Source organism: Cucurbita moschata, unplaced genomic scaffold, assembly GCF_002738365.1.
Source record: "Cucurbita moschata cultivar Rifu unplaced genomic scaffold, Cmos_1.0 Cmo_Scf00003, whole genome shotgun sequence".
Classification (NCBI taxonomy): Eukaryota; Viridiplantae; Streptophyta; class Magnoliopsida; order Cucurbitales; family Cucurbitaceae; genus Cucurbita; species Cucurbita moschata.
The window spans coordinates 3,690,917-3,701,296 of record NW_019268519.1 but is presented as its reverse complement, the minus strand read 5'-3'; the positions used below and the strand labels follow the sequence as shown (position 1 = coordinate 3,701,296).

The window sequence follows — 10,380 nt, the reverse complement described above, 5'->3', positions numbered from 1 at the left end:
ATATCCAAATTTATAATTATTTTTTAAATAATGTGTTTTTTTAATGGATAATATATTAGGTAGGTATTTTATTCTTTTTCTTTCATTGGTAGAAATATGGAATTGATTTGGATGCTAGAACATATCGAATTATTAAAACGAATAAAAATAATATAATATAAAAATAATTTAGTAATTTGTATAGATAAAATATTAAAATTTTAAAAAGACAATTTATTATTTTCTTATTTTTATGGAAAGAATGGTGGTTCGTGATCCTATATCGATTAATTATTATATAAAATATTTAGACATTATTTTTTTTCTAGAGCTAACTCGATTAATGATAAGATTGAAAACTAAATATTCAATATAAAAATTTCGAACTTTACACATGAATCATATAGAAACCGATTGAATTCTAAAATTATTCTTTATTTATAACTTTTTTTGTTTTGAATTCTAAAATTATTTATAAAATTTAAAAATTGGGGTGAAAATTGAGAATTAGGTTAAATTTGCTCAATCCAACCAATAGAAATATGGATATGATCGAACCAACCAACTCTGCTTACTTTTAAGATTATTATGAATTAAATATATGATATTTGTAATTGATGTTAATATATTTTAGTTATTAATGATAAATAATATTTTTTTAAATAATAAAAAAGTTCTGACAACTCAACCATTAGTTGGGATCTCAAAGGTCACCGATCCAACCAACTTAAAATTTGAGTGGGTCTGAAAGATTTCTTCAACCCAACGGGTATACATTGGTTCAAGAGGATGATGATCAGCCACATTTGAATTGAGACACGACTCAAACTCTTATGGAAGGTAGTATTAGAGAATTTTCTGCAATAGGCAAAAGTGTGACGGTTCTAAATGCCGCATGGAGGTCTACTCACGTATAGTAAACTTCTTTTCTTGAAGAAGAAGCAATGACTATATTCGAATCATAAGCATCGGCTAATTCTTTCTTCTCAATGGCTTCCAATCCATCTTCTTCTTTTGCATCCATGCCCTCATTTTACTCGTTCCTACAAAAAATTTCTTATTTAATTTTGCATCTTATAATTATTCTCCATTTATGTTTCCTTGAAATATCTCCTTTCGGGTCTAAAAAGAAATTTTCTAATATGAAGGTTTATGGAGCCTTTGAACAGCCTGAGGTAGTGAGCTCAGTGAGCTTTAATTCAGAGTTTGAATATCTCGAAATCCTAAACCAAATTGATAACACATTTGAAACGATAATTGGTGCGAAGTCAATAAACTTCTAAAATCAGACACTAATTTTGAGAAAATGATCTAAAAATAGAAGATGAAATTTTGTTGAGAGATTTAAGGGGATGAACGAAACCAAAAATTCCTCAGCCTCCCAAAAATAACAATCAAATAAAAAATGGAGGCTATAAAATCAGCTCCCCATTCTTCATCTCCTCAGCTCTGCACAAAAAGCACAAATAACAAAGAGCCAGCGGCAGAAGAAGAATAAGAATAAGAACAAGAACAATGGCGAAATCTGCAGTAATGCTTGTTTCAGCCCTCTGCCTCATGTCGCTCATCAACATCGCAACCTGCGAGAAGGAACGCTTCTTCGTGGAAGGCAAAGTGTATTGCGACACATGCCGGATCCAATTCTTCACAAAAGTCAGCAAATTCCTCGAAGGTAACTAAAAAAAAGGCCTAACCCTAAGGATTTGGGAATTCTGAAATAGAAATAGAAATTCTAATTGCAGGAAACTAATTTTTCAAATTAAAAAAAAAAAAAAAGAAACCCTAACCCTAAGGATTTAGGGATTCTGAAATTGAAATTGAAATTGAAATTGCAGGTAACTAATTTTTCAAATTAAAAACAAGAAAAGAAAAAGCCCTAACCCTAAGGATTTGGGGATTCTGAAACTGAGAATGAAATTGCAGGCGCGACTGTGAAATTGGAATGCAGAGACATCGAAGGAGGAAATGTGACGTTCAGCAAAGAGACGGAGACAGATAAATCGGGGAGTTACAAGATCGAGACGGACAAAGATCACGAGGAAGAGGTGTGCGAGGTGTCGCTGGTGAAGAGCAAGGATCCGGATTGCGATGAGATCACGAAGGAAGGGTACGCACACAAATCCAGAGTAAGTATCACCAGCAACAGTGGAATCACCAGCCCCGAACGCCTTGCCAATCCGTTGTCGTTCATGAAGAAGGAGAAGCTGCCTGAGTGCAAGGAGGTTCTCAGAGAGCTCGGCTTCGACGAATATGGCAACATCGTCTAAACCACCACCGCCAAATGTTCTTTATAATAGTGGACAAACAAACACCACGCATTTCTTACCGAACTTCTCAATTATTTTTTTATATTAATAAAATGATTTAATAATTTTCTCTCTTTTTTTTTTTAAAAAAAAAAAAGAAAAATGTTGCCGTTATATAATATAATTTCATGCATTTTCTACTAATAATAAAACAATATTATTTCTATCCCTTTTGATTTCGAACATGCACGTTTTCACCCTGAACACAGAAAACTACTAAAAACGTCACCCTGAACACAGAAAACTACTAAAAACGTCACCCTGAACACAGAAAACTACTAAAAACGTCACCCTGAACACAGAAAACTACTAAAAACGTCACCCTGAACACAGAAAACTACTAGAAAAACGTCACCCTGAACACAGAAAACTACTAGAAAAACGTCACCCTACATCTCACCATGAACACGAAAACTACTAGAAAAACGTCACCCTACATCTCACCTGTTGAACACTGTCATAAGTCCTATTCTCTAGGACCAAGACCTATTCTCAAGGTCTTTTTTTGGCTTGTTAGTTTATCTTTAGGTTTAGCAGAAAGGCTATATAATGCCATTCTTTCTGCTGTTGAAATCATTAAGTTTTGAGTGTCATATTGTATGTCTTGAGTAACTTTGGTGTTGTGAGTACATTTGTTCCGCTTTCGGAGCTCAACAAGTGGTATCAGAGCCTTATTGTGGTATTTGGGGGTATTGTGAAAGTTTGGGCCTCATCGACCATTAGACGTGCTCACAATCGTGTTTATTCTCTTGGAAATCAGTTTTCAAGAATTGTGTTTTTGAGTTACATCCAGATTAATTATTGCAAATGGCCGAACCATCACGACGTGGATCGAGAGTGTGGAGTTCCAATCTCGAAGTAGAAAAATTTGATGGAACCAATAATTTTGGTGTTTGGCGAGGCGAAGTTAGCGATTTGCTGGTCATGCAAGACCTCGATGTTTCTCTCCAAGAGGAGATGCCTGAAGACATGACAGAAGCAGAATGGACAAAATTAAATCGGCAAGCCTGTGGAATTATTCGATCCTGTCTTGGCAAGGATCAGAAATATCCATTTATGAAGGTTACCATGGCGAAAGAATTATGGGACAAGCTTGAAGCGAAATATATGAAGAAGAGTGTGGAAAATAAACTCTATTTGAAGAAGAAACTCTTCCGTTTTGACTACAAGGAAGGTATCTCAATGGCTGAGCATTTGGATGATTTTAACAAAATCATCACTGATTTGCTCAATCTTGATGTTAAGATTGATGACGAGGACAAGGCGTTGTTGTTATTAAACTCTTTGCCGGAATCCTACGAGTTTTTTGTAACAACCCTACTACATGGAATCACTAATATTGATTTTGAAGATGTTTCAAATGCCTTAATAAACAATGAGATGCGAAAGAAGGAAAAGGAGACGTATCAAAGCTCTAGCTCAAATGTTCTCACTGCTCATGGAAGAACTTCTACCTGGAAAAGGAACGAATGTGGAGAGTCTCGATTAAAGTCGAGAGGTAGATCTGATAATTGGAGAAAACTTGATAAAAATGAGTGTGCATATTGTCGACAGAAAGGCCATTGGAAAAAAGATTGTTCGATCTTAAAAGAGAAGGGGTCGAAGTCCAATGTGGTTAAAGATGACGACACTGATACAGATGATGCCTTGACAATCTCCCTATCAGCCAGCCAAACCATTGAATGGATTCTTGATTCTGGGTGCTCCTATCATATGTGTCCCAACAAAGAGATGTTTTTGGACTTCAAAAAGTTCAATGGTGGAGTTGTCTATATGGGCAATGATAGTACTTGCAAGATAATGGGAATCGGCTCAGTACAAATCAAGATGTTTGATGGGGTTATACGAAAACTCAAAGATGTGAGGTATGTTCCTGACTTGAAGAAAAACTTGATTTCACTTGGCGTTTTGGATGCGAGTGGTTATCGCATCATTTTGGAAGGAGGGAATTTGAAAGTAGCTCGTGGAGCTTTGGTGGCAATTACAGGAACTAGAAGAGGTAGCATATACTACCTCAACGGAACCACAATAATTGGGCATGCTGCTATGGCAAGTTCGAAAGAACAAGACATATCGAAATTATGGCACATGCGACTCGGGCATGCTGGTGAGAAGGCGCTTCAGACATTGGTGAACCAAGGAGTCCTTAAGGGTGCCACAACTGGAAAAATTGATTTCTGTGAACATTGTATATTTGGTAAACAAAAAAATGTGAAGTTTGGTACAGCTATACACCAAACAAAGAGTATTTTGGATTATGTTCACACCGATGTATGGGGTCCCACAAAGAATGTCTCATTGGGAGGAAAGAGGTGGTTTGTCACCTTTATTGATGACTACTCGAAGAGAGTTTGGATGTATCCCATGAGGCACAAAAACGAGGTTCTCCAAATCTTCCTAGAGTGGAAGAAAATGGTAGAGAATCAGACGGATAGGAAAATAAAAAAGCTGAGATCAGACAACGGGGGAGAATATACTTATGATCCATTCCTTAAAATATGCCGAGATGAAGGGATCGTTCGACACTTCACTGTTCCTGGTAACCCACAACAAAATGGAGTTGCTGAGAGAATGAACCAGACATTAATAGAGAAGGTTCGATGCATATTGTCTCAAGCAGGATTGAGTAAGGCATTTTGGGCTGAGGCTCTCAGTTATGCAGTTCACTTGGTGAATCGTTTACCTGTTTCTGGAAACGGTGGGAGAACTCCGCTTGAGGTATGGTCAGGTAGTCCTGTTAGTGATTATGATAAATTGCATGTGTTTGGGTGTCCTGCTTATTATCATGTGACAAACTCAAAATTGGATCCTAGAGCAAAAAAAGCCAAGTTTATGGGCTTTAGCAAAGGTGTGAAGGGCTATAGGTTATGGTGTCCAGAAACAAGTAAAATTGTTAATAGTCGAGATGTGACATTCGATGAGTCTGGAATGTTTTTGCAGAAAATTGAAAATAATGACGAGGCATTGAAGCAGGTGGAGAAGGTGGTGTTCTCTCCTGATGTGGTTGCTCCTACCGAAGAACCTATTGATCAGGTAAATAATAACTTTGATGTCTTAGAACAAAAAGAGCAAAGTCTTGAGGAGCAAAGCCTTGTGAATGAAAGAGTGGAGGAACCTGAGTCAATCGCCAAGAATAGACCACGAAGGGTAATTCGAAAACCTGCAAGGTTTGATGATACGATAGCATATGCTTTCTCTTTGATTGATGGAGTTCCTAACAGCTACAAAGATGCTATTCAGAGCCCGGATAGCTTACACTGGCAAGAGGCTGTGAATCAGAAGATAGCATCATTGGAGATAAATCAAACTTGGGATTTGGTACAACTTCCAAAAGGTAAGAAGGAAATTGGTTGTAAATGGGTTTTTGCAAAAAAGGAAGACTCTTCTGGTATACGTTATAAGGCTCGACTTGTGGCTAAAGGTTACGCACAAAAGGAAGGTATTGATTACAATGAAATTTTCTCACCTGTGGTAAAGCATTCTTCCATTCGAATTTTGTTGGCTTTGGTTGCTCAATTTAATCTTGAGCTTGCACAACTTGATGTAAAAACTGCTTTTTTGCATGGAGATTTGGAAGAAGAAATATATATGGCGCAACCAGTTGGTTTCCAAGTAGTTGGACAGCAACATTTAGTATGCAGATTGAAGAAATCTTTGTATGGGCTGAAGCAATCCCCTCGCCAATGGTATAAAAGGTTTGATCATTTCATGGTAGAGCATATGTATACTCATAGTCAATTTGACCATTGTGTGTATTATCGGTGTCTCGATGATGGATCGTTTATCTATTTGCTCTTATATGTTGATGATATGTTAATTGCTTCAAAGAGACAGATGGAGATTGATAAGCTCAAAGATGAGCTTTCTAAAATATTTGAAATGAAAGACTTAGGCAATGCAAAGAAAATACTTGGAATGGAGATAGAGCGAGATCGGAAAAAAGGTACAGTCTGGTTGACTCAGTCTCAATATCTACGCATGGTATTGTCAAGATTTAGTTTGAATAATTTAACCAAACCCGTTAGTACTCCACTTGCTCCTCATTTCAAGCTTAGTGCTTCCATGTGTCCAAGTTCTGATGATGACAAAAGGTATATGGAGAACATTCCTTATACAAATGCTGTTGGTGCGTTGATGTATGCTATGGTGTATACTCGACCTGATCTTTCACACGCTGTAAGCATGGTGAGTCGTTATATGCATAATCCTGGTAAAGAGCATTGGCAGGCTGTAAAATGGATTCTTAGGTACATTCTTGGCACTATTGATGTTGGTATTAAGTTTCAAAAACAAGAAATGTTTAATCTTGACAATCGTGTAGTTGGTTATGTGGATTCTGATTATGCTGGTGATTTGGATAAGCGACGATCTACTACGGGTTATTTATTTACTATGGCTGGTGGACCTGTTTGCTGGCGTTCAACATTGCAGTCTACTGTTGCATTGTCTACCACTGAAGCAGAGTATATGGCAGTAACAGAAGCTTTTAAAGAAGCTATTTGGATGCATGGTTTGATCAATGACTTGGGTATTTTGCAGGAACATATAGATGTATTTTGTGATAGCCAGAGCGCTATTTGCTTGTCAAAAAATCAAGTCCATCATGCTCGTACAAAACACATTGATGTCCGTTTTCACTTTATTCGAGAAATTATTAGCAAAGGGGATATTCGGTTATTAAAAATTGGAACTGCTGATAACCCTGCTGATATGTTGACAAAGGTGATCACTCGTGAAAAGTTCTGGCATTGTTTAGATTTCATCAACGTCGGAAGGGAGTAGTGTGTTGACATGGTAGCAACCAAATTAGCTATCAACTTGGAGATCTTATGACAAGGTGGAGATTGTTGAACACTGTCATAAGTCCTATTCTCTAGGACCAAGACCTATTCTCAAGGTCTTTTTTTGGCTTGTTAGTTTATCTTTAGGTTTAGCAGAAAGGCTATATAATGCCATTCTTTCTGCTGTTGAAATCATTAAGTTTTGAGTGTCATATTGTATGTCTTGAGTAACTTTGGTGTTGTGAGTACATTTGTTCCGCTTTCGGAGCTCAACATCACCATGAACACGAAAACTACTAGAAAAACGTCACCCTACATCTCACCATGAACACGAAAACTACTAGAAAAGCGTGACCCTACATCTCACCATAAACACGAATTCTCTAGAAAAACGTCACCCTGAATACGAAATCTCTAGAAAAATGTCACCCTGAACACGAAATCAAACACAAAAATGTATCGAACTCCCTCCCTTATTCCTCTCTCTCTCCCCCTCCTCGAATGGCATGGCTGAGCCTAATTGAAACTTAGGGCCCAACAAATGATCCTTAGATGTGGGCCGAGAATTAGAAAGGTTTGAGGCTCTTGGGCTGCCACGTAGGACTTATATTTTTTTTCTTTTTTCTTTTTTAAGTATTTCCCAAAATATAGACAATATTATAAATAAATAAACACAGTAAATTAGAGTTAAAAGAGGTCATCACAAAATCAAATATATATTATAAACTTAATTTTTATAATTAAATTAAAATTCAAAACCATACTAATTTTAACTTATATATTATATTTGGAATTCAAATACAACATTTTAAAATCAAAATTGAAATAATAATGGTCGGGAAAAATTGCATTCTTTTTAAGTCAACAAAAAAATTTGACATTTTAAGCTCAAATCACCTCAAAAGTCAAAAGCTATCTCAATTATTTCCAATGCCAAATAAATTTTTAGGCTATAATTGATGTTCCTGTAGCCTTAAAAGTCAATTAGATCAAAATTATTGATTCGAGGGGACCTCACGATCTAAGGTCAAATCGAGCTAAACAAACAAAGCCTAAATCAAAACATGAATTCCAATAAATTTAGTAAATCAACGAGAAGTGAAAAACTGTCATCTAGCCAAGTGAAGCTTCGAGTACCACATCCATCTAAAGAGCATAAATGACATATCACGTGATTGAGCAGTAACCTGCCCATGAAACCAAAATGACTCCTATGTCAAAATTGTTAGATGAACACGACCCCATGAAACCAAAATGACTCATATGTCAAAATTGACCCTCAAATGACTCATATGTCAAAATTGACCTTCATGATATTGTCCACTTTAAGCATAAGTGGGTTTGCTTTGGACTTCCCCAAAAAGCCTCAAGCTAACTCCTATGTCCCTATAGACCAACACTGTTAGTCTAGCAAGAAATTCGACAAATAGAGTCTGCCCAAGACAACACAATACTCTTCCTTGCTCGATTAAACAAGCACTCAAAGAATACATGATACTAAGATTCTACCGAAGACATACACGATCAACAATCCGTAGAGTAGTAACCTTTCATCCATAAAAATAACTTTCTCAATCATTGTGAGATCCCACATCGATTAGAGAGAAGAACAGGTACCAACGAGGACGGTGGTCTCCAAGGGGTAGAGTGTGAGATCCCACATCGATCAGAGAGTAGAACGAGGGCTAACGAGAGCGCTAAGCTCCAAACGAAATAGATTATGAGATCTCACATTGGTTGAACAACCGATCAAAACATTCTTTTGATTGCAATCCAACGAAATCAAACAAAGCTCATCAAAATAGAAACTAGAGAAAGAACAAAAAGAATTACAAAATGGGAAATATTAATAATAGTTTTAAAAGCTATGGATCAAGGAGTTGTCATGGTTAAGAGAGAAGCAGCCATGGCCTCTGCAAGCTTCTTCACCAGAAGAACAGAGAACAAAACAGAGGTCTATGCAAAAATGGCGAGTCTTTCTGTAACCCAAAACAAGAACCCTAATACAAAACAGCTCAACTAGATTTCACAATACTTGGTAATATATATAAAAAAAAGCACCATTAAAGTTATGGCTGCACAGCCAAACCCAGCCACGAGTTGTCGCCGGCGTTCTTGCTTGCCGTCGGGATGCCCTGGTACGGCGCTCTGGCAGTCAGCCTGTTGAAAACAGAGCAAATTAAACCCATTTCCATGGAGGAGAGCTGAGGGAATTGAATTAAAACCCACCTGTCTTTTCTCTTCTCCAAGAAACGCTGAATCGAAGCTTTACGAGCCATCGGAAGAGCTGCGGAAATGGAAGAGAAATCATCAGCCGGCGAGGAGAAGTTGAGGAAATCTAGAAAAGGGGTTTGTTGGTTATGAGTTAATTACCACCGGTAACGGGCTGCGGCTGTGGCGGCGGCGGTGGTGGAGTTTGGTTGCGAGAGGAAGCAGGGGAAGTGGAGCTCAACGAATCAGTCGGAGTTTCGACCAATACCCGCTGGTTAGCGGCGTTCTTGGAGCTCTCTCGGCCGGCCAGAAACATAACTTCACCGACTCTGTCCACCGGAACATTGTTGAACACAAAAACTCGGCCGGCGTAAAAAATCGTCATTTGGGACGTTTGAGGCGCCGCCATGGCCGATTTACAGACACTAAAACAAAATTTTCACTCAATCAAACAATAAATTTCTCAAAAAAAACAAGACGGTCGAAAACTCAGTTCATTACACACCTCGAATCGACGTCGTTTGAGACACCAAATCCAGCTTGCTGAGGGAACAAATCCAAAGACTTCCGATTCACCATTTTTTCCGGCTGAAAGAAGAATTCCGGCGCCGACCCTACAAATTTCAGGTTCTCTCAAATCAAAACAAACCCCTTAAAATAAATTCCAATCCCAACCCACAAAAACCCACACAAATCCTCACCGTTTTTCCGCCGCCGACAGGCTGAGAAACCCGTATTCAGATCCCCGCCGGAAACCAACATACCACCGACGGGAACAAAACCTCGCTTCTCCGGCGAGTTCGATGCCGATCTCTGAGAAGAAACCCGAGAGAATCCGGAAGAACTCGACATGGGTTTGCAGAAAAAAACCAGAGAATAGAAAAGGTTCTGATCTTAAAGAAGAAAGATGAGAGTTTTTATAAAATAGCTGCCGGAGGTGGGATTCATTAATGGTCGGACTCGGACATAAAATAAAAACTTAAATGAAATTAATTTTTCAATAATTTAATTCCAAAAAAAAATAAAGACACGAGGAATATGTGGAGTTTTTACTTGGCGGTTTCCAGCAAATGAAAAGAACCAAAAAAAAAAAAAAAAAAAAA

General features: G+C 37.7%; 2 protein-coding genes across 2 annotated transcripts; one reads left to right on the top strand and one right to left on the bottom strand.

The window, feature by feature from the left end:
• The first annotated feature begins 1,174 nt into the window (after positions 1-1,174).
• On the top strand, positions 1,175-2,327 carry LOC111440476 (olee1-like protein). The gene is made up of 2 exons (XM_023077537.1): positions 1,175-1,651; positions 1,903-2,327. The coding sequence occupies exons 1-2, from the start codon at positions 1,495-1,497 to the stop codon at positions 2,244-2,246; spliced, it is 501 nt and encodes a 166-aa protein (XP_022933305.1). The 5' UTR covers positions 1,175-1,494; the 3' UTR covers positions 2,247-2,327.
• A 6,568-nt stretch (positions 2,328-8,895) lies between these two features.
• On the bottom strand, positions 8,896-10,262 carry LOC111433000 (protein TIFY 10A-like). The gene is made up of 5 exons (XM_023069881.1): positions 9,979-10,262; positions 9,783-9,891; positions 9,440-9,702; positions 9,296-9,353; positions 8,896-9,226 (listed from the first exon to the last, which is right to left on the bottom strand). The coding sequence occupies exons 1-5, from the start codon at positions 10,127-10,129 to the stop codon at positions 9,136-9,138; spliced, it is 672 nt and encodes a 223-aa protein (XP_022925649.1). The 5' UTR covers positions 10,130-10,262; the 3' UTR covers positions 8,896-9,135.
• Positions 10,263-10,380: the final 118 nt, after the last annotated feature.